Raw genomic sequence first — 25,402 nt, 5'->3', positions numbered from 1 at the left:
GTCTGGCCTCCCCCCGCTGGACTCTCGACGTCGCCCCCCCCCCCCGGCCCCCGCAGCGCGGGACCGCGCTCCAGGCCTGCGGCGGGCCCTGCATTCTCTCCCCCGATCCTCCATCCTCCTTTGGGGCCTAACCCCAGGCATCACGCGCCGGGCCGCCCCCCGCTGCATGCCGGGATAAGGGGCCGGCCGCATCACTTCCGGTTCCGGCCGCCGGGCAGGAGGAGGAGGAAGCTGCAGTTGGGGCCTCCCCTCCCGCTCCGGACCCACGCCGCGCTGCGGGATTCCTCCCAGCCGACCCCCCAGGCCGAGGAGGTGAGGACCGGCCGGGAGACGCTGGAGGGTCCTGGGAAGGGCTCCCTACACGGCGGGAGCGGCGGGGCATATCGGGGCTGAGCCGCTCCGGCGGGCGCCGGCGGCGTGCGGGCGGGCGAGCCTGAGAGGGGCCTGCCTCCCCCCCCGCTTCCCCCATCACTGTACCTAGCTGCTCCTGCAGCCAAGCCTCCCCATGTTGCGCCGCTGCCTCCCTGAAGAAGGCCAACACCTGGTCTCGCTCCATCCCGTCAGGAGAAGATTGCAGCCGCCTGACGTCCGTTCGCTGGTCCGGATAAGGAGCAAGTGAGTAACTCCTCCCCTCCCCTCCTTTTACATCCCATCCAAAAACCCTCCCCCTGTCTCCTCTAATTGGCTACCCCCTTCTAACCACCTGACTTTAACCCCCTCCCTATCCCAACTGACATACAGCCACGTGCCCCTGCCCTGGCCATTAACCCCTTAACCTCCAGCTGCCTCCATCACCCCCTACTGCCCTCACAGTCATGTCCGGGCTGCCACTAGGCTGCGCCCGTTCGCGCCCTCCCTTTTTCGAACATATTCGAACTTGTGGACATACACAGCTGTGTAATTTATGCTTTGCGCCTGATAATCTGTACACATGTGCTGATAATCTGTACACATGTGCATAACTCTAGAATGAATTGTACGCAATCTGAATGCAAATGAATGCATACGCAGCTGTGTAATTTACGCTTTGCACCTTATAATCTGTATGTATGTGCGTTGACCGAAACGTACGCTTCTACTGTATGTTCGTTATTTGTTTGGAAATGAACTGATCACAATCATTTTTTTTTTATGTTTGCGTTCAGGATCTGAACCGAACATCGGGATGTTTGTTCATCTCTATCGGTAACTTGTAAAAATGTTATGCCAATGTATACTATGGTGGACTGGCAGTGGGCCCAATGAGTTTATTGGACTGCACATAGTCTGCTAGTGACTAGATTTGGTCAATTTTTCTGCATATATGTGTTTATTTTGTAAAACATAAAAAAAAAAATAAAAAAAAGGGGCTGCAGACCATGAGTACTGCAAAATAAAAGTATACTGGCACGAAATGAACTTGCTGACTACGTTCAGTCTATTAAAAGCAATAGGCCTGCTGCTAGTATGCTGAATATCAAAATACTTTTTAGACAGGTTGTCCCTCCAGTGTTCTTATGGAATGCAATGTTAATGTTGCCAAATATTATTATTGGCCTGAATGCACTGGAACAATCGTCTATATAAACCATCCCACTAAACTGGCAGGTTAACATACATACATGAAAAACAGTGCAATGTGCAGAATTTGTAAGACGTCACAAATGGAGCTGTAACACTGGCATGTGCATTAAAGGGGTATTCCAGACAGATATTTCTATGTTTAAAACTGCTATGTTGGAGGGAAAATTAAAGAAACATTTACTCACCTGCCCCTGATCCCCCCGATGTCATTTTGACGATACCAGGTTCTGCTGTCAGCGCTTTCTATTCTGTATCCCGACACAGGAAATGCACACTCAGCCAACCACTGGTTGCAGCATTAAAGGGGTTATCCAGCGCTACAAAAACATGGCCACTTTTCCCCCTACTGTTGTCTCCAGTTCAGGTGCGGTTTGCAATTAAGCTCCATTTACTTCAATGGAACTGAGTTTCAAAACCCCACCCAAACTGGAGACAACAGTAGGGGGGAAGTGGCCATGTTTTTGTAGCGCTGGATAACCCCTTTAACCCACTTCATCCATTCACTCAGTCATTGGGTGAAAGGCATTTGCAGTGTGTTGAGGCGGAGAACAGGAAGTGTTAACATTGAGGCCTGGCAATGATGGAAGGGCAGCTGGTGAGAAGAGATGATCGAAAAGCGCTGATGTTTAGGCTTGTGCAAGCTCAAACCATTGGTATTTGACTCCTAATCGGTGAGGAAGGTGTAGACAGCCCGAGACCCGCCTGGAAAACAGGAATACAGCCTATTGCCCAGGCTGTATTTATGTTTTCCAGGTGGCACTCAGGCTGTCTCCACCTTCCCCACTAAACGGGAAGACTACGGGAGTCAAATACCGATGGATCGAGTTCGTATGAACCTGAACATCAGCGCTGTTCGATCATCTCTACTGGTGAGTTGTACCTGTATTTAAAAGGGCTTTCTGGGAAAAGCTATATTTACAGTAGGCTGACCATCTATTTCCTATGGACATCATCCAATGTTATGGAAAGTGCAAAGCAAACAGCCTAGGAAACAGCGGGGGAGTAGGTCAGGTAAGTATACATTACTTGTCCCCCACAGCCCCAGCACCATGGCTAGGTTAGTTACTGTCACTTGGAGTTATTTTCGACGTCTTATCAGACATGTCAAAGGTCTCTGATTGCATTGGGTCTCTCTCCAAACTCAATATAATCCCGAGGTACAGATGGGGTGAGTGTGCAGCAGTACGGTCTACTTCCCGTCTTGCAAACCATCTGATTTGTTTGCTTCATAGACTCTAATAAAGCAAAGGAGTAGGATTTAATTGACAGCCAAGAAGAGACATGCACTGCTGTCCACTTCCCTGGCTGTACCTTAGGATCACAGCTGGTCTTGTTCATAGTAAATCATGACTTAAGGTAAAGTATAGCTAGTTGAAAACATTTTTAGATTGCCCTAGGCCTGAGAAGAGACAGGTCTTCTATCATACAGGAGAACAATACAGAATTATTTAAGCCCTGTAAGGTAGACTTGTTAAATATTGGGCTTGATACCAGAGAGTACCTATAGTCAGACACATTAGTGGCATGGTGAAAGAAGCCCACCATAACATAAGCTGTAACCAAGCCCCTCCACTTGAAAACATAGGGGTCTGATTAAGACATTATCTATGGATTTCTGTACATAAATGGATTTGAAGGCTAAAAAGCCCTTTTGTGTGTAACATGGCCTTCACTCCCATCAGATAAATTTTTGGTGACAGGTGCACTTTAACACTGCGGCCGCTATCAGATCTTTCGCCTACAGGGAAATCCAGACTACTCATTCCATTTTAATGAAGTGCAGTGTAAAAACACTGATGTGTGTTAATTTAGCTTTGATGTATAAATAAATCATGTCTAGCCGTGTGCCCACAGACAGAAGGCATATCGTGCTGTGAATGACAGCTGCACTGTGGCAAGCCTAGAGTTAACCATCTAATCTCATCTAACTATGGATTATTGATGGGAAAATTACCTCCCCTACTGTCAGCTGGAGGATTACTTAAATGCATTTCTTGTATTTCTAGTAAAAAATGCTCGACTGGGGCTCAAATTCAGCCCTGGCCCATCGGTCCGCTTGCTGTGTGGTGAATGTCAAATATGTTTGTAGGCTTGTAGGCCATAAGATGTGGTAAGTGCAGCATGACTATATAAACCAGTTAGCGATAACATTAAAGGGAAACTATCAGCAGGTTAGAAGAATCTAACCTGCTGATATGTCCCTATAGCAGACAGGGCGCTGAGGATTAAGGTAAGCTTCTTACCTTCATCCTCTGCGCCATTTCTATGTTATAAGGAGTTGGGGATGGGACTACCGACCCCAATGCACCAATCCACACCTGGCTGACATGCTGGCTGGCCGAGGGGAAGGCTGGCCAGGCTGATCGGTGCACTGAGGGTGGTAGTCCCACCCCTAGTGAACCAAGACACCTAATTAACACATAGATAAAACTCCTAATTGCTGAGGATGAAGGTTAGAAAATTACCATGATTGCCTTAGGGCCCCTAACACTATAGAGAGATTCTTCTAACCTGTTGATAGTTTCCCTTTAAAACCAATGACAGGTGAAGGGAATAAATGTGAGTATATTGTGACTTGTGAAGGGTTGTATATACTAGGACAGAAGTCAATAGTGGGTTGATAGGTTGGCCTAGGGACCAGTAAGTGACAATCTAGACAATTGGGTCAGAGCATCTTCATTACATCAGGTCTTAGGGTATGTTCACACCAGGGGCGTTGCTAGGGTCTTAAAACATCTGGGGCACGGGCCCCCTGAGTTGATTTCTGCAGTGACGTTACACACACACACACACACGCTATATATATATATATATATATATATATATATATATATATAGATATGTGTGTGTGTGTGTAACTTTTTTTTAAACAGATGATCACATAGGCTAGTATTTGAAATTGTGACTCACAGTTTACGTCTTCTCTGATCAGATTCGCTCACTTTTCTCTTTCTTTTCCATTCAGCCTGAGCCATAACCCCCTTCTCTTCAGAATCTACCAGGAAAAAACATTTTAGGCTCCTTGCTCCAGCACACACAGTAATTAGGTCTCCTCTGTGCCCTATCTGTGCTCACATAGTATAGGCCTTCTCTCTACCCCCACATAGTTGTAGCCCCCCCTTCCCTCTGTGTCTGCATAAATTATAGGCCTCAACTGTGCCTCCAAATAGTATAGCCCCCCTGCTCAGCATCCTCCCTATATAGAATAACCCTGCTGTGCATTATTCCCGTATAGAATACCCCCGCTGTGCACCCAAATATAGTAATAATGCTCCCTGCTGTGCCATCCCACATTGTTAAATGCCCCTACTGTGCCTCCATATACTAATAATGTCCCCTGCTATGAACTCATATAGTAATAATGTCCCCTGCTGGGCTCCCATATAATAATAATGTCTCCTGCTTTGCCCTCCATAGTAATAATTTCTCCTGCTGTAACCCCATATATTAATAATGTCTCCTGCTGTGCCTCAATATTGTAATAATGCTTCCTGCTGTGCCCCAATATAGTAGTAATGCTTCCTGCTGTGCCCCAATATAGTAGTAATGCCACCTGCTGTGCCTCCATATAGTAATAGTGTCCATGCTGTGCACCCAAATATAGTAATAATGCTCCTGCTGTGTCCCCCATAGTAAAAATGCCCCCACTGCTGTGCCCTCTATATAGTAATATAGCACCTACTGTACCCACCATAGTAATAAAGTCCCCCCCTCTGCCTACAATAAACCTGCCCCCTACACACACTCTCCCACCTGACCCCCCTACACACACACACACACACACACACACTACCCCCACCTGACCCCCCCTACACACACTACTACCCCCATTTGACCTCCCCATACACACACTACTACCCCCATCTGACCTCCCCATACACACACTACTACCCCCATCTGAGCCCCCATACACACACTACTACCCCCATCTGACCTCCCCATACACACACTACTACCCCCATCTGACCCCCCCATACACACACTACTACCCCCATCTGAGCCCCCATACACACACTACTACCCCCATCTGACCTCCCCATACACACACTACTACCCCATCTGACCCCCATACACACACTACTACCCCCATCTGATCTCCCATACACACACTACTCCCCCCACCTGAGCCCCCATACATACACTACTACCCCTATCTGACCTCCCCATACACACACTACTACCCCCATCTAACCCCCCATACACACACTACTACCTCCATCTAACCCCCCCATACACACACTACTACCCCCATCTAACCCCCCATACACACACTACTACCCCCTATCTGAGCCCCCCATACACACACTACTACCCCCTATCTGAGCCCCCCATACACACACACTACTACCCCCATCTGAGCCCCCCATACACACACAGAGTACTATCTGGTCACCATCCCCACACACTGCCAGCCCCCCGCCCCCCCGGGTGCCAATACTATTCCCCACACACTCCCCCACCTGATATCACACACACACACACACACACTACACTACACTGCCAGCCCCCCCTCCCAACACGCACAGTAACCCCCCGGGGGTTACAATACTCACCCCGAGCTGCAGCCTGAGGATGAGGAGCGCGGCGGGGGAGAAGCTTGGCCCCGCTACAGCCGGCTGTGACGTCCCTGGAGCGCAGGCGGGCCAGAGCGTGCAGCATCCACTGCGGCCCTCCGTCCAATGAAGAGCCGGGTGAAGTCACAAGGTGTCCAGAAGTGATGCCGGCCGATCCCGCTCCCGCGACCCGCCAGCGCTGAAGTAACAGCAGCCTGGGGCCTCTGATAGTGATCTATCACAGACCCCGGCTGCTGTTATTTCAGCGCTGGCGGAATCAAAAAGACTTTCGGGGCTAGGCTGAAATCATTCGGGGCTTGGGCCCCGAATTATTTAGCCTAGCGACGCCACTGGTTCACACTGAGCAAATATAGTGGAATTTCGCAGTGGACCTCAATGGGAGGGTGCGCGCACGTTCGCTTCCTCCCCTCTCCGCTCAAAAAAGTAACATGTCCCCTCTATGAGCAGTGAACTGCGACAGCGGAGGAGAGTGTGCTCTCTCATAGACGGGCAATAAAACACTACCGAGATAGGCGGGATTCCGCGGCGGAAATTCCGCCTGTTTTCCTTATAAAGCATTTCTGTTATGCATTGGTTAGTAAGCCTCCCCCCCCCCCCCCCAATATGTTCAGGAGTGGTTTGAAAAACATGGCAAGAGTTCAATGTGTTGCCTCTGAATTTTCTATATCTAAATCTGATTCAGCATTTGTAGGATGTACTTAAACATGGAAAAAATTATAAAATTTGACCAATCCTCAAGGTGTACTACAACAAAATGGAGAATTTAATAGAATAAAATAAACAAACAATAATATATCATAAAAACAATAAAATTGGATTAGATTAATCTATTAATAAAATAACCACTGGGCCCAGGGTGATCCTATCTGGTGGTTTAAGTCACCCGTAAAAAAACAATGATAGTAACAATAACAATAAATCAATGTTGTATAACACAGTGGTACATCTGATGTTTCGACAGAGAAACGTTGGATATAAAGATTGTGATGGTCTCTTTTGTTATTTAGAGCAATGTATTTTCAAAAGACAAATGTCATCATCATAGAGAGTTGCTTTCTACTGGATAAACGTGTATATATATATATATATATATATATATATATATATATATGGAAAAGAAGATCATTGGTGTCAGACACTGCTCACCGAATCCCAGGTCTGGATGATATCAGGTCAATGTGTTGCGCAGCCGGTCTAAAAGGTTCTTTGTGACCTGTAGTACGTTCAGACCTGCAGTCGATTGAATAGCTTTTAATGCGCTAGTGGTTGCTTCATTCACCATACAGCATGCGGTTCTCAGCAAGTTACCATATTTATGTTATTCCAGGCACATCTGGAGTTTAACCCAAAAATTATTTGAATCCAGAATCACCTACCCAAGATCGGTCATTGCAGTGCTTTGATTGACAGGAGATCTCCCGCGTAGTGGTTTTGCACATGGACTCAGTTTGGCTTTTACCTTCCAACAGCAAGGATCAACGCTGATATCCACACAGCAGAGGGAACACCGTATCTATTGCGGCTCCATCTCCCAAAGCGGCCCTGGCTTTGAGATCAGCACAGTGCCGCTGGCAATCACATGCTGTGTATGGTAACCTGCCAAGATTTGTATGCTGCATGTGACAACTTGCCAACAAACACATGATAAATATGGTAACTTGCTGAGAACCGCATGCTGTATGGTGAATGAAGCAACCACTAGCGCATTAAAAGCTATTCAATTGACTGCATGGCCGAACGTACTACAGGTCACAAAGAACCTTTTAGACCGGCTGCGCAACACATTGACCTGATATCATCCAGACCTGGGATTCGGTGAGCAGTGTCTGACACCAATGATCTCCTTTTCCATCCATATATATATATATATATATATATATATATATATATATATATACATACACACGTTTATCCAGTAAAAAGCAACTCTCTATGATGATGACATTTGTCTTTTGAAAATACATTGCTCTAAATAACAAAAGAGACCATCACGATCTTTATATCCAACGTTTCTCTGTCAAAACATCAGATGTACCACTGTGTTATACAACATTGATTTATTGTTATTGTTACTATCATTTTTTTTTACCGGTGACTTAAACCACCAGATAGGATCACCCTGGGCCCAGTGGTTATTTTATTAATAGATTATTCTAATCCAATTTTATTGTTTTTATGATATATTATTGTTTGTTTATTTTATTCTATTAAATTCTCCATTTTGTTGTAGTACACCTTGAGGATTGGTCAAATTTTTTTATATTTTTTTTGCATTCATCCCTCGGTACAGGGCAGACCATTGATCTGTTGCTAATGTCTTTATATCAGTTGATTGCCATCTGTAGCAAGCCTGCAACTCCCAGCAGGTCCTGAAGGTTACAGCTATAGGACATGCTGGGAGTTATATTTCTTGATGAAGAGGAGGGAGGAAGGAGTAAATCATGAGTTGGCAAACTTTATTTTTAGATTACTTCCTGGCCCTCGCCTTACTATTTCTGACAGTCCTCAGCTGTTTGAGCCAATCCTACAGCTAACCATGCTTTATGCACAACAGATGACAGCTACCAACTACAGCTGACACCTTATACCTGTGGTCAGTGGCCAGGATCAGAGATAACTCTGACCTCAGGTGTTAAACATTCTAAATACCATTGCCAATAGAACTTGGTTGGTTAGAAAGAGGGGCTGGTTCCCTTCTTAGCCTCTCTGACAAACAGTTAAGATACCCGACAGGGCCTTAGTGAAGGTATCTTAAAGGGGTGCAAAATCAGGTAAAATAAACATGCTGTAGAACCATATAACATTGCTTTCTTGTCTTCTCAGTTCTGAAATAAAACATCCATTTATTTAGGGAGTACTTGTACTTACTGGTTGAGTAGTAGCTCAGTGCTACAATTCCAGAATGCACTGCTGTTCATTACAGTCCCCCCACCCTGCCTCCTCCCTTTCCGCAGCACCCTTGCCAGTTCTCTACCCAAGGCTGTTGCACGATCTCATTTCACTGTATACTTTTGCACGGTGAGGTTACAGCATCTGATGCACTTACTCAAGGTTTTCTCTCTCATCTCAAGGCAGCATGCTATCTATCTATCTATCTATCTAGTGTGTGTATATATATATATATATATATATATATATATATATACTGTGCATATATATATATATATATATATATATATATATATATATATATATATATATATATATCTGTGTATATGACAGGGAGATGGTCATTTAGGCCTGAGGGGCTGGTCAGAGATAGTGACATCATTTAGGGTGTGGGTCAAGAGGCAAGATCCATCCAACTATCCTGAGGATGATGAGATGTCCATGTAGGAAGTGTGGAGCTGGAGACAATGAAATTTTGTAGTTTTTCTATTTTCTACTTCCTGTCAGGGGTGAAGCATGAAGAAGAATGCCAGAAACCAAACCATTATTGATACCACTATATTAATACACTGTATAGCTCGATTAATATCTTGGGTTTTCTGATATCACTGTGTACACTCTGTCATAGGTTAAGCCTTCACAATGCAATACATTGTGATACAGAAGTACTATAGTGTATTATACAAGTGCTAAAATTATTGCATGTAATGTAATTTTGGTTTTTCCATAACCATACTGAAAAAACTTTGAAATAAATGTATTTATTTTTCATTTAAAAATTATTTTATAATTTGTTATTATTATAATTTAATAATCTCAATATATTAAATAGTAGCTTAAAAATTACCATGAAAAATATAACTTGTCCCACCAAAAAGAAGCTTGACTTCCCTAGTGGAAAAATAGTAAGAGAAAATGGGAATGGAAAAACACTGTGGACAAAACCTCTGCAAGGGAAAAGGGATTAATACATTTTATATATATATATGTATATATATATATATATATATATATATATATATATATATAAAGACTAGTTATGTTATAATGAGAGGTTATGCAATGTCTAATATCCTTTATCTTGCAAAAAGATCTCTGTCTCCGATGAATGGTCTCATTGTTTTTTATAGTCAGTAGCTAAAAGCTTGTCGTGACCTTAGACTTGGTACATAGGGCAGCATCACAAGACTATACTTTCCATTGCACTTGCTATGAAGCTGACTGAAGAACCTATGTATCCGTCCATATGAAATTAGAGGCATAAGGAGTTACAGGATGAGCCTCTGATGGGGTGCAGTATTACATCTCCGTACATCCTGGAGGCTGGAGCTGTGTGTGTGTGGCCTCAGCTAGTGTAAGTAGTGTATATAGTAGGCCAGAAGGGGCGTTGAGTTTCTTAAGAGTTTATGAGCAATTCCAGCATAATAAATACTTGAAAGTTGTATGACTTTTCACTGTATTATACAGGTTGTAATTACACTGAATTGAACATTTACTGACCACTTCAGCTCACCAATGTTCTTAGTTTATAACATTTATTGCTTGTAATCGAGACTAGAGACTGATGCCATTGATGCCACTGATGCCATTAAGCAAACTAAGCCATATAATATTTGTAATGCAGCTAATATTTTAACCTCTGGATTGCACATTTGGTTATTTTGTCCAGTGGTGGTGGATGGTGGGTCCTGCCTCTTTAGGATGTAGTCACATGTTCAGGTTTTTAGTTGAAATTACTTATTACAAAGCCAAGAATGAATGTGAATGGTCCGCATTCCTACATACTGGCTAATACCTGCGGGTGAAACACATGCCTGTGACTTCAGCAATGGCTCACTCAGATATTTCCTTGCCTGAATTAAGTTACCTGTGTCCTGTAGGTGTTTTTTTTTAATTTTTTTTTATCTGAATTGTTTTCATAGCTGTCATTGTAAAGCAGTTGAAGGGGAAACCCTGCCAAACAAGTCACAATTACCTATTGTAATACACTGAGCATGGGAAAGTGAAGGCCTTGCAGCTAATGACTCAATGCTATTATATACAGTGGTCACACCATAGGTAAAGTATGTGTACCACCTTCTTATACCTTTCTCTGACCCTATCACTGAGGGACAGCTAATAAGCCAATACTAAAAAAAACAAATGGTACCACTGGCAGCGAGAAGTGAGACCTATAGTATTTGCTCAATTTTAATCTCTGTATTCTATAGGGTTTCCTAAGGGAAATCTATAGTCTGTAAAGCAGACATTGGGGGAGATTTATCAAACATGGTGTAAAGTGAAACTGGCTCAGTTGCCCCTAGCAACCAATCAGATTCCACTTTTCATTCCTCACAGACTCTTTGGAAAATGAAAGGTGGAATCTGGTTGGTTGCTAGGGGCAACTGAGCCAGTTTTACTTTACACCATGTTTGATAAATCTTCCCCATTGTTTCCAGCTTGTGCTGAGTACATCTGGGGCAGTCTAATAAAACAGAGAGTAGGATGGCACACACTAATATGTTCATGCCAGTTAGCAATTGACAATGTTTTAGACCATTTAGGTCCTTTGTCAATGTATGAATGTATGGTGTCCCACAAGGTCCACTACAAGGCCTGTAGTTAGCAGTTACATGTGTCTTTTATAGTGATACTGCATTATACCCCATACTGCACCTGTAATCTGTAAGGGACTACAACCCTCATCATCTTAACATACCCCACTTAGCCCCTGGTCTACATGCATTACTCAGGTTACTGTAAATGTTAATGGAAGAAGTGTTACTAGGCCCGTTGCAGCTGTATAATTGGACCTCAGATATACTGTGTTGGGGGCTTGGGGAGGAGCCAAGTTTAGATAGAACCTGGCTATTTCAGAGTATTGTTAGGTGGAGATTACATACGTCACTTGTCAAAGGTCCCCATAGGTCCACAGTGTTGCCTTTGAATGTCACTGGAGCTACAATAAAACTTGCAACTTGTCAAACTTGGCATAAACCTATTTGTGCATGCTGTTCTATTGGACTACTATGGGAGCTGTGACCGTTGGGATCCCCATAAACTGACTTTAAGCCACACCTGCTGAAGTTGGCGGGTGTGGTTGATTCACTCTAAAGTGTAGTCCTCTCGTATAGCAAATATTTTTGCACTATAAAGCTTAAAGAAATATCAGTAGTAATTATAACTCTAAACTCGTAGTTTAAAAGGCCACATAGGACATCTAGGACATAAGAAGCGGTAGTACACTAGTGCATTTATCGTGGGGTTATTCGGACACTATTCCCAGACTCATCACAGCTATTCTCCGTTTTTTTACCAGCTTCTGTCAACTGGACCTGCCACTTGAGACAGGTTCAGCTGTAAGTATAAAGTGTATGGGTCTCTCCCAACACTCCACAACAGACAATGTTGATGGAGATAGGGGTCGTACATAATAGAAAATCAATGCTTGACCCCTCTGTTCTTGGAGAAATACTGTAAGTCACTGCCAGAGCCATGTCTTAACCCTCCGCATAAAAATCATAGGGAGACTTAGCCATGCCAAACATTCCTGTGTATGGGGAGGATTAGTGTTGCGAGAAATACTAGTAAGAACACAAAACACAGCATACAATATCTCATTTAAAAAGATTTCTTTATTCTTTATTTTAAGCAAAATTACTTTTAATAACTTTTTTTCAGTATTATTTTTACAAAAAAAGTGTTCTGTTTTTCCTTTCCATTGGAAGCGGTATGAGAGGGAATACACTGAGAGGAGGAAGATGAGGGGGTGGTCAGTAAACTAAGACATTCACACATCAAACACACCCCTCACAACCAGACACAGCGGGGTGGGAAAGTCAAGATCATTCTGCAGCATAATGGTAACCGAGGGAAGGCAGAGAGAAGGTGCCGAGCCTGAGAGAAAGGGGAGAGAGACCTCACTCTACCTAAAATCTCACAGCTTTTTATGTGTAACTCCTTCAATGCTTCCTCAATGTTTAAATATGTTACAAATGTCTTTGGCAGCAACGTGTAATATAATAACAATAATAATTACATATATATCAGCTCTTGTCCCCTTCTCTCTTGACACTCTCCCTTATTACGCGCTCGCTATAATAGTTATTACCTTCCTTTTTCAAGGATTCTGCAGAGAATGGGGCATATGTGAAATTGAAAGTCAGCAATGCTCTGCAATTTGTGGAGAATAAAAGGCAAGAAATATTTTTTTATGGTTTCTGTATTTAAAAGAAAAAAAAAAGGATGATGCCTTTAAAGAACTTTTTGCTTGTCACGCTCCACCCTCGAAGAGGGAGAAGTCACACACTTTTATAATAAAAATAACAAAAAAAAAATAAAACCTATCCCCTACAGTCGCTGGCCAAATGCATTACAATGGAGTTGATTCCAAGTATAAGTTACAACAACAACAACAATAACCTACTGGGGCCATGGTGTGAGAGACAGGAGCCAGGGGCAGAGGCTTAACGGCCCTTTTCTTTCTATAACATGGGGGTAAATCTTAATTACTGGCCCAACAACATGGCCACCAGTAGCCCTCAATGTCCACTTTATGTGCTTCCTAAAAACTCAGCGACATTGGCTGGGGGAAACAATGAGAAAGCAAAAACTCAAGGTCTCATGTACTAAAATGTATACGGACAAAAAGTGGGGCAGTCATCCATATCAGCCAATGAGATTAAGGCTTTGACATTCCAAGAGAAATGAGTAAATGGAATAAGTGTCCTGACCCACTCCTTTAGTTTTTGGCCATCAGCTCCGTTAAGATCAGTAAGTTTTTAGCACCAAGTCATATAGTGGACAATTGGTGTCTCCGGGTGGCCCACTTCAATGGCAACAGCTCCTGACTAAAGATGATGAGTATGTTTTTTTTGTGTATTTTTTTTTTTACATTTCTCTATATAGTGCATGTATGTCCTTACTTGTGAATGTCTGAGTGTACTGTATGCAAGTCTGCACAGCTCTGTAGGTTTCTTCATGTGCATTCATAGACATAGACTATGTTCTCTATTGGCATGTACACATATACACAATACAAATGTATTCATACAGTATCAGTGTGTGTATATGTGCCTGCCGATGTATTCATGTCAGACTGCAGGCTCATCTTATAAAGTGTAGCTGCCTGACTATGGAATTAAAGATGGACGTCTAAAAGGCAGGAAAAAATGGGTAATGGGGAGGTAACTGAGGGTAAGGAGGGCAGAGGGGGATACTTGAATCCTTTTACATTCACACCATGCAGTAGCACCATAGTTGATGAGGTTAATCGTAGCTCTCTGACTGTTTATTTTCTCCGCCTGCCGCAGTATTTTCCTTGGCCGCACAGTCCGCCACCTACATAGAGAAAGTCTATCAATTAAATGTGGCAAGAGTATGTTCACAGAGTTAATATACTTAAGAGGTATGCAGAGTAGAGATGAGCGAACCTGCCAAAAGTTCGGCTGTATTCATGTTTTCCAGGAAGTCCTCGGGCTGCATTCATTTTCTGTGGGCAGTGGGATTCAAATGCAGATTGTGCAGGTTCATGCAAAAACCGAACTTTCTAAAAGTTCACTCATCTCTACTGATCATTATTATTAAAGGTAACATGTCATCAGAGTGATCTCCAGCAGCTTCTCTTTATCACAACAGACTTGATTGATTGATCTCTACCTGTTTAAATATTGGGGTAGATATATCAATCAGAACTGGCTGAGCAGGCACTGTGGATCGCCCCAATAACTCATGGTTCAGGCAGCATGAATGGGATGACAGGTCCCCTTTAAGGCTATGTTCACACAATGTACATTTTATCACAAGAATGGCTGTTGTTTTTAATTAAAACCAAGGCTGTTCTTTTCATAGTGAAATATGTTGCATTGACAAAGGAAACAACGGCCATTGTTTTTGTCTGCCACACAACGGCTGTCCGAACGTTGTGTGAACATAGCCTAAAAGGGAAATATTATTTCCACAAACTTTTGATATTTCGTGGTAGCATATGAAAAGTTTTGATTGGTCAAGATCTGAGTGCTTAGACCCAATCAGAAGAACAAACAGGGAGAAGGTCAAGGTCATGTGATCGAGATGTAAGTATATGGGATATTCTAGCTCACATAGATCCTAAACTAGTAAAACTTTTTTTTAAAGTTTTCTAGAACAGCAGGTACGCTTTAAAGTCTTTGAAAGAGAATATGATAATGTTTAGGGTATTGCTCCAGTTTACCATGGAAATCTGCACTTTTCTCAGTCACTTTTTAAAACCAGAACCTGTAGACAAAGTTATAGGGGGAGATTTATCAAACATGGTGTAAAGTGAAACTGGCTCAGTTGCCCCTAGCAACCAATCAGATTCCACCTTTCATTTCCTAAAGAGTCTGTGAGGAATGAAAGGTGGAATCTGATTGGTTGCTAGGGGCAACTGAGCCAGTTTCACTTTACACCATGTTTGATAAATCTCCCCCAAAGTTTGCAGTGTGTTGCTAGGGATCCTTGCACACAGAATTTAATGATGAGTGTACTGCAAGAGGATCCGTTCTGTAATACAGAACCATGGGCACTCTGTGACACCTTACAGGACTTGTTCATATGACAAAGCCTAAAACAGAATGAAGGGAATGGGTTATATTGGTTAACTATTTAGGTCTTATGGAGTGTAGATGACACAAGTCTAGACTAATATATATACACAGATATTGTTTTACATGTTAGTGTATATATCATAAAAACTTATTGATCTGTATGCTCTATCTATATGTAGTCATCACTATGTCTGCCGTGACATCTGATAGCAGTTAGCAATTTCCCTTGTCTTTCCTGCACCTTAATTCTATATAACTGATCGGCTAATGTACAGCGACAGCATTTAATAAAATGGAGTATTTGTTGCTGTCCATAAGCATTAGCAGTTCATGAACCCTTACATCACTCTGACACATTATATCACTGAAATCATTGTAACATATGGCGCTCATTGGAATGGCTAATCATAATGGGCAGACCCTCATTCAGGCTATAGTGCACTTATAGAACATATGTCTGTTCTGCACTAGGCTTTGATACAATATTCTATGCTGCTTTATTGATTTTGCCATAAGTAGCCTTTATTAGTATGGATGCCACCTATATGAATAGATAAATGACTCTTACATGTATTTTAAAGTGTATTTAAACAATGTGACTGCAATTGTGATATATTGGTATTAGTAGTATTAAGTTCACGGACGAAGGCAACGAAACGCGCGTCGGGGTGGTGGTGTCCTGGAGGATACACACTGTATATTACCGTAAAAGCTATCTAACTGGCTGGATCTCTAGATTTGGTGGGGAAATAACAATAGATGAAGGGTGGACAAGAGATATATTAATTGGCTGTAGGTTGACTCTATAAATTGAATGCACTAGCGCTTTATTATTTATTATATTTATTATAGTGCCCTACTGTATGATTCTTAAGAATATATCCCCCTGTTCTGTGACATTTGTTGTTGGTCAGGGATTCCAGCACATGTGCTTTGGTTACTGTAGAAACACCTCCAGGATAGTCACTGTTCTTTTTAATGTTTGGTCTGTCTCTCTTTTTTATGGAAATTGTTTTAATGTATATTTAATAAAGATACATAAGTTGTTTGCTACGGAAAATCAGCATTTGTTTTCTTTTTTGGTTGTGGTATTAGTAGTATTAGTAATTCTACCCCAGCACAAATGGGTATATTTACTAATATTACTAATACCAATATATCACAATTGCAGTCACATTGTTTAAATACACTATAAAATACATGTAAGAGTCATTTATCTATTCATATAGGTGGCATCCATCCATGCTGTACAGAAGGTTAAATAATCTCTATTAAAACTACTGATGAAATACAGAAACAAAAGATTCATCATTACCTCTGTAGTAGGATTTTGCTGGCTTTTGAGCTGTGAATGGAAAAGTATACATTATTATTAACTGAGTATAACATTGTCTTGTCTAATAGTAATTGTGAATGTTCTGAGAAATAAGAATATACCTCCTAATGGGTATCCTCCAGCTCCTGCCCCTGCTCCTACAACAGAACAAAAATGTATGTTTGATGCGCCATCTAGTGTTCATTATACAGAATGCAAGTGATGTGGCATTCAGCAATGAATAGCAGCTGCATTCCAGCCACATGTGACAAACACATTGTGTGTTTTTACCCTTAAATTCAGGGTGGATTTAACATAATTAAGTTAATAAATACATTTGTACCTCCTAGGCCTGCTCCTCCTAATCCCCCTTGTCCTAGACTGGCTCCCCCTCCAGCTCCATAGCCTGAAAAGAGAATAATTGATTTCATAGCATTGTTAAAATGAAAAACTGTTTAGAACATGCAGATTCATTGTAACATTAGATGTTTATAATAATAAGAGTTATTCTATATAGCAGTAAATGTGGCCATTGAGCATAGAAGGGAAGTTATTTCAGGAATTTAACCCTATAGAATTGACCCGAATGAAATAGACAGGTTTTCTAGTAAATTCATTTTGCTGGCAGTCTTGGTAATCTTTAGGTATAGGATTTCACATTCTTACCTGGCTTAGGTGGTTTGCCTCCAGCTCCTGGGTATTGACCTGGCAATAGAAAAACATCTTATATAACTTTTCCATTTTCCCTTCACTCCCTGGTTCTCAGCTTTTCAGAGGGGTTGCAGTATGACGGCTTTCTGTGCTGTGTTATTATTAAAGCTCACCTCCAGCTCCTATACCTCCAGGACCAAATCCAGCTCCAACACCAGGACCATAACCAGCACCAGCACCAGGTCCATAACCAGCACCAGGTCCATAACCAGCACCAGGTCCATAACCAGCACCAGCTCCACCTGCTCCTCCGGATACAAGGCCGCCTCCATAACCTTTGAAAGCAAAAAAAAAAGTCAATAATTTCAGTCTGGACTGCAAAAAAAAAAAAAAAAAGTACATGATGTTATATAGACCATATTTGCAGGTTGGGCTCCTAGACTTTTCTGGCCTCATGTCCATGATTGCAGACAATAGGTTATCTGTATATTATGGAGCTGTGGTTTTGCGGACCGCAAAATCAACATTGATGTGTGCGGAAGGCCTTAAAGTGACACTACCACCTCCAGATGGCACCAATAGATAGATATTGATAAAAGCATTAAGAACTTACCTTTGTTTCCTGTGTTTTTATTTTCATTAAAAAAGGCTTTTATTTTGCTATTAATAGTGTGAAGGAGGCTGGGCCTAACCCTAGCGCTGCCACACTTCTCTGCGCTGTATGCTGACACTATTCATGGCCTGAATAAAGTTGTTTTTTTTTTTAATGAAAATGAAACAACAGAAGCAGGCAACAAATATTTGTTCTGAATGCTTTCATTGATATCTATCCAGTGACGACACCACCACAGCAGACATTCAGGGGGCGACAGTATCACTTTAAAGTCTAATTGAATTTCCTGCCTAGGCTTGCATCTGTATTACATCTGTTATGTTCTCGGCTCTAATAAAGAGCTAATGTTAATCTATGGGGATAGTCAGTTTTTTTTTTTTTTTTAACTTTGCATCTAGTTTTTAAAGGATAATTCAAGAAGACACCCATTTGCTGTACAAAACCAAGGATGAAATAACATCAGTACATGATCAATATTTCATCTGTAATATGTAACAGGCCTAAGTGGCAATCAAACCATTCTTCATTATGCTTTAGCCCTCCAATACAGCACCTATGTTGTCCTGCTCACCTGGCTTGGGTGGTTTGCCTCCAGCTCCTGGGTAAAGGCCTGCAAAAAATGAGACAATAATTGACCCCGTGTCCCATGCAGACACATTCTCTAAATAGCTGATCATAGTGCATGCTATAAAACAACCTCCTTATAATACAGCTGCTCTGTCAGGGTTTTCCAGTAACACCACATATTTATTGCTCTTTTTGGTATTTGAGCATTTTCTATACCGTTTGCAATGCACTTGTTTTCCTCCAGCTGTCTGCAATCTGTTTTGTATCAATAAAACTCCATCGGGACAGGCAATAACAATAAATGCCATTTTCCCAGCTATTCCTCATTGATGCTACTTTGGCTCTCTTGAAGCAAAATGTCTCTAATTTTTTTTAGTATTATTTTGATTTTTATGGCACAGTTTGATGGCTCCAATCCTATGGAATGGTCCACATGTCTGTGGCTCCTCTCCTCTCTAGTAAAACGTGTATTACTGGCTCGCTTACTCTCATCTTCTAACTCCAATGGACTATCTGCCAATTAATGTAAGCGCTTGACCTGTTTTCTTGCTGTCTGACATTGAATGGCTTTATGATCCATATCCATTTTATAATGTAAACATATGAAGCCTAATGCTATCCAGCTCCAAACTGTACAATATTCACAAGTGTCTGGCAAGAAGTGATGGGGAATATTGTCTTTATAATGTGTCTGACACCACTATTAAATTCTCAAAACCATTTGTAAAGTGAAAAACACAAAGGCCATAGGCAGTACACTCCAAGCACGCTTAGGCTGCGTTCACACTACGTATATTTCAGTCAGTATATGTATATTTCAGTCAGTATTGCAACCAAAACCAGGAGTGGATTAAAAACACAGAAAGGATCTGTTCACACAATGGTGAAATTGAGTGGATGGCCGTCATATAACAGTAAATAACGGCCATTATTTCAATATAACAGCCGTTGTTTTAAAATAACAGCAAATATTTGCCATTAAATGGTGGCCATCCACTCAATTTCAACATTGTGTGAACAGAGCCTTTCTGTCCTTTCAATCCACTCCTGGTTTTGGTTGCCATGAGGACCAAATACTGCCTGAAATATACTGTGTGTGAACCCAGCCTAAGTAGTACAACTATAACCTCTGGAGAAGTTGCTCAACCTAGACACTTTTCAAGTTCGCTCAGCACCAGTGCAGACCACAAATGGCCCTGGGCCCCAAGTAATATTCCCACTAATTTATGTGCTCTGGAAAATTAAACTTTTTTTTAATTCATCAAAATAGACCATTGATATCTGCCAGAGCTGTGGCACCCACATATACAGTAAAGTCTGTACATTGTGTCTGTCCTGGGTTACGGCGGTTCAGCTCCTACTGAAATGAATGACAGCTAAGTTGCAGCTACCTAGCATAGTTACAATGAATAAACTTGTCTGCGATGGTCTCTTTTTACTATATATTTAGGTGTTGTGGCTTTAACAAACAGCTGATTGGCATGAGCGCCCAGTGTCTGATCCTCACCTTTCAGATATTAGTGATGGTGGATAGACCATCAATTCAAAAGGTCCCCTAAAAACCTTAAAGAGGTTATCCAGCGGAAAAAAAAATTCTTTCAAATACACTGGTTGCAGAAAGTTATATAGATTAGTAATTTACATCTTTTTAAAAATCTCAAGTCTTTTGATACTTATCAGCTGCTGTATGTCCTACAGCAAAAGTTGTTTTATTTTCAATCTGACACAGTGTTCTCTGCTGCCACCTGTCTGCTGAACTGTCCAGAGTAGCAGCATATCCCCATAGAAAACCTCTTCTGCTCTGGACAGTTCCTGACATGGACAGAGGTGGCAACAGAGAGCACTGTGTCAGACTGAAAAGAAAACATTTCCTGCAGGACATACAGCAGTCGATAAGTATGGGAAGACTTGAGATTTTTAAATAGAAGTAAATTACAAATCTATATAACTTTCTGAAACCAGCTGATTTGAAAGAAAAAGATCTTGACTGGTTAACCCCTTTAAGAATTAAGTGTGCTGGTAAGGGTCATCAAGGCCAATGACACTTCTGGCTGTCTATAGGGCTTATAATTTTGCACTTTTTATAACTGTTACATCTTTTCTGGCGTGCACAGCTTAAAAGGGACAGTATATTGATAGGACAAATTAAAGGACAAGTGCCATGAAAAACTTTTCCCCAGTAATTGAAGCACATTACAAAGTTATATAACTGTGTAATATGCTTCAATCACCTATCTGCCCCCCTTCCCTGTCTTTTCCCCCCTCCACCCCCCACCAGGAAGTGTCCTAACTCACACAGACCTAATTACTGTTGTCACCAAGCTCTTCTCTCAGCTCCTTCTCCTGTTACAGCAGCCCCCCCCCCTGCCTTGTCAGGTGACTCAGCTCCCATTGGCTGAACAACTGCAAGCCATCACTTGGATTGGGGAGGGGGGTCTGCTGTAACAGGACCTAGAGCAGCCCTCCTGCTGATGACTCATCCTCACAAGAAGGAGCTGCCTGGTGACCGTGACAATCAGGTCTGTGTGAGTCAGGACACTTCCTGGTGGGGGGTGGAGGGGGGAAAAGACAGGGAAGGGAGGCAGATAGGTGATTGAAGCATATTACAGAGTTATATAACTTTGTAATGTGCTTCAATTACTGGGAAAAAGTTTTTCATGGCACTTGTCCTTTAAATATGTGAATATATAGTCAAGATCAATCTTTCAATGATAAATTAAAAAATTATTCCAATGTAGTTAGCATATTATATATCTTTATGATCAGTTGAGGTTAAACCTCTGGGACTCCTGTCGGTCATGAGAATAAAGGGGTTTAGCACTGCCTCCTCTTAAATTGTCTGGGGCACCTGGTTTTAGTTGGATGGAGCCATGCTGCATTTCCCTGCACAGAAAGTCACCAGGGGACGCTGTGCATGTAAAAAACATTAAAGGGGGTGTATTTTTCTTAGGATTGGTGGGGGTCCCAGAGATTGGACCCCCATGTAACATAAAGTGATAGCATATTCTATTGACAAGCCATCACTTTATAAGATAGAAAAAGCCCTTTAATGTCTTTCCTGGATTTGTAACAGCTTGTTTCAATTTTGCTTGGGTCCCTGGCTGCTCGACCCTTATTATCTGATTGATAGGTCATCAGGGTCTTAGAAAGGAATTTTTTCTGTTTCTGTTTATATCTAAAAGCTATTTACATGCTGCTCTCACCTCCACCTCCTATGCCTCCAGGCCCAAGGCCAGCACCAGGTCCAACTCCAGCACCAGTCCCATAACCACCACCAGGCCCATAACCACCTCCAGGTCCATAACCACCTCCAGTTAATGATCCAGCTCCAGCTCCGTAACCTGCAAAGAATTGTATTATATAATTGATCATACAACTTGTTCTTTTATTCTAATCTGTTCATATTTGTGCATTGTTATGTGGACTACCATAGTGCCTGGGCTGTTTTTAACAGCATTTAGTGACATGCTTTACAGCAAGGCTCATGGACATAGATAATATTAGACAGACTCTGTCCCCTTGAGATGAATGTAAACCATCATAGACTGTTAGGGTACTATTACGCGGAACGATAATCGGCCGAATTGGCCCGATTCGGACGATTATCGCTCCGTGTAATAAATGCAACGATCAGCCGATGACAACGATCATCGGCTGATTGTTGATATAGGTTAGACCCTATTTTCGTTGGGCGCCGACCGCGCACCGCTGCGTGTAATAGCGGTGCGTGGCCGGCGACTAACGATATACATTACCCATCCACGTTCCAGGGCTGCTCCTGCCGTCCGCTTCTCCCGGGGTCCCGCACGCGCTCTAGCTTCACAGAGGCCTGTCAGCTGATAGGCCGCTCAGCCAATCACAGGCCACAGCGGTCCCGGCCTATGATTGGCTGAGCGGCCTACCAGCTGACAGGCCGCTGTGAAGCTAGAGCGTGCACGGGACCCCAGGAGAAGCGGACGGCAGGAGCAGCCCTGGAACGTGGATGGGTAATGTATGCCAGTTTAGCAAGGGCTGCAAGGACATCGGTAATGATGTCCTTGCAGCTCTTGTCAAACGATTATCGGGCCGTGTAATAGGCCCAGTAAACGAGCAACGATCTAGCAGATCGCTGCTCGTTTACAGGTATTATCGGGCCCTGCTCGGCCTGTGTAATACCACCCTTAGAGTGTAAGAGTGTGCTTTGTGACCTTTAAAAAGGTCATTCCACAAGGAGCTGCTACTGTCTTGTATAGGTGCTATCCACCTACTGGTGTCACATGGCGCTGTAATGCTGAACAGATCACTTTACAGCAGACTTCTCTCATCACTACAGACACTGCAAGATATCAGGGTTATTTTATGATATAGATAGAAAAATTTTAAATTAAAAAAGTCACCAAAAATTCAGAAAAAATATGTTTAACATAAAAACCTTATTTAAACAATAAGTCATTTTCTGATGACACATTTCCTTTACGTTCCTTAGATCCGTGCTCGTAATATATTAGTATTTTATTTATGAATACCTGGTTTAGGTGGTTTGCCTCCAGCACCAGCTCCAGCTCCTGGATAACCTGATATAATACAGATTAAAAAGAAAAATTGTGACTTATTATTATGTTATTATGATCAGAATCCTTCCATATTATGTTCACGTTTAGGCCTTGTTCCCATGTTGTAAGACAGCGGCCTTCTGTACTCGCAAGACACTCAAGTTTTTCCTCAATCCCCCACCACCTTCCTTACTATTTATCTGTTCCTGCTTACTCATCCCCCATTAATGATAAAGTACTCAAAGGCAGACTGATAACATGCAGGGTTTCGGTCCAGAAAAATGGCTGCCATCACAGGTCAGACTGCTCAGTACTGGTCTGGGAACTTCTTAAGGTTTGCAACAGCAAGGGTGGATTGCATAATGTCATTTTTAGTGTGTATATAGTGTATAGAAGCCAGCAAAGAGCCTAATCTCCATCTACATATACTGTAAATATATACCCCAAGGACCATATTTTGCTACCGTAAGTGTGAAGGGACTCTGGATGGAATCAGTCTCCTCCCCCCTCTGGCAGCTGACAATATAAAACATTACTACCTTTTAGTCTAGCTTTAGCTTTTTTAGTTGTTTTAGCTTTACAAACTAAACAAGCCGACAATACATTTCAGCTGCACCGTCATGTTACTGCAGAGGCTAAGAGGCTACTTTCCAGAAAGGCATAAATGTATTTTATTTGGCTGCTCTGCAGTGAATAGAGCATCAGTATACCGAGGCCTCTGTATGGGTAAAGTGACTGAGCATGCTTGTCCCTTAGTACTCAGCTCAGTAGGTGGACATGCACTTTGAATATCAGGTGGTGTCATACTATGTTAACAAATGCTATAACTCCTCAGTGGATGATTATTTATTTGAGTTTAAATACAACTTTGTTTTATAATTTGGCATCTTCTTATATTAAATCTGGTCAAATATATGGCTCGGTGGTTGACGTACTTAATTCGCAGGGGTACAATTCACTTTAACTTTTCCAGCTGTAAAATATAGTCCTTGTGGACTCACTAACTGGAGGGTTTGCAAAGATTTCACAAATTAGCATGTAGTTAACTAATTGACTAAACATAATATTTATCTGCCCTGATTTTGTATTCCTGGCTAGTAAGTATCCCCTAGAGAGTAGACATAGTTGGCCAACTCAGGGAAAACAGAGCCACATGTTTAATGTCTCTCCAGCATCTAGTAAACATCCGTCACATGGTGACATTACAGCTGCATGTTTGGTGACTCATAGTAATTTAGGATTCTCATTTTAGAATTAGAATCATTTTCTTCTTTAGACTGATTGCCAGCTTTGGGTGTTTCCATGGTTTTTAGTGATGTAGCTCAGGGGAACGAGAAATCTGCCGCCGGCCAGATTTCATTGCCTTTAGAAAAGATGTCAGCTAACCTCGGGTGAAAAGTGACATCATGGTCTAGTCCTGGTTTTCCAGGATTTTTTTTTTAGTTTGTTTCAGTTGGATGTAAAATGATATTCAAATAACTCCATATCAAAGCTGTCAGCCCTCATTGGCGACTCATTGTTATTCACTGTAACTTATGTATAAAAGTTTAGCTGTTGACATCTTTTAAAGTTTACGTAACCCTAAATTAGAACTGGGAGTCACATTCTAAATGGAGGGTTTTACAAAAACATTGCTGAACTATTGGTTTTGTAGGGCCTGTCTCAACAATGCATCCTCTGTCAACAGGATTTATTTTGGCTTATGGGTGACTTACTTAGCATATTAATTTTGGATTCCCTTCCATGAGTGAGGGAGCTGCTAAGAATGACATCTGCCCTGGTGGATCTGGCCTAATTATTTCTTACTACATTTACTAAACTACATTTCTCTAGCTCAGTTATCTCCTGGGGTCCCGTTTTCCTATGTCACTGCCCCCAACAATATTTTTGTCATTTATTAAGTGTTGTCCCAACTCGCAAAGTTATCTCCTATTCTTGGGATAGCTATGTAACCACAAGGGGTCTGACTGCTGGGACCCCCCAACATACTCGAGAACAGGGATCTCCTATCATAATACAGGAGTGGGATGCACATGCACAATGCCGCTCCATTTATTCTTTATAGGAGCAGTAGAGACAACTGAACAATGTACTCAGCTATCTTTGCCAGCTTCTATGCATTGTCCTGAGGAGGGGGGGGGGGGGTAACTTTA

At 42.1% G+C, this 25,402-nt stretch overlaps 1 protein-coding gene across 3 annotated transcripts in view; it reads right to left on the bottom strand.

The window, feature by feature from the left end:
- Positions 1 to 12,622: 12,622 nt before the first annotated feature.
- Positions 12,623 to 25,402, bottom strand: part of ELN (elastin) — a 72,347-nt gene continuing 59,567 nt past the window's right edge. For all 3 annotated transcript variants that reach the window (XM_069944775.1, XM_069944778.1, XM_069944777.1), the window contains exons 38-46: positions 23,223 to 23,270; positions 21,921 to 22,058; positions 18,722 to 18,760; positions 17,711 to 17,872; positions 17,553 to 17,591; positions 17,230 to 17,292; positions 17,009 to 17,044; positions 16,887 to 16,916; positions 12,623 to 14,345 (exon numbers count right to left, since the gene is read on the bottom strand). In XM_069944775.1, coding sequence (XP_069800876.1) covers positions 14,296 to 14,345; positions 16,887 to 16,916; positions 17,009 to 17,044; positions 17,230 to 17,292; positions 17,553 to 17,591; positions 17,711 to 17,872; positions 18,722 to 18,760; positions 21,921 to 22,058; positions 23,223 to 23,270 — 605 coding nt within the window. In that variant the 3' untranslated portion in view covers positions 12,623 to 14,295. The remainder of the gene's footprint in view (positions 14,346 to 16,886; positions 16,917 to 17,008; positions 17,045 to 17,229; positions 17,293 to 17,552; positions 17,592 to 17,710; positions 17,873 to 18,721; positions 18,761 to 21,920; positions 22,059 to 23,222; positions 23,271 to 25,402) is intronic.

Source organism: Dendropsophus ebraccatus, chromosome 11, assembly GCF_027789765.1.
Source record: "Dendropsophus ebraccatus isolate aDenEbr1 chromosome 11, aDenEbr1.pat, whole genome shotgun sequence".
Taxonomy (NCBI): domain Eukaryota; kingdom Metazoa; phylum Chordata; class Amphibia; order Anura; family Hylidae; genus Dendropsophus; species Dendropsophus ebraccatus.
Note: the sequence above shows the minus strand (reverse complement) of the source record. Positions and strands in the feature narration are given on the sequence as shown.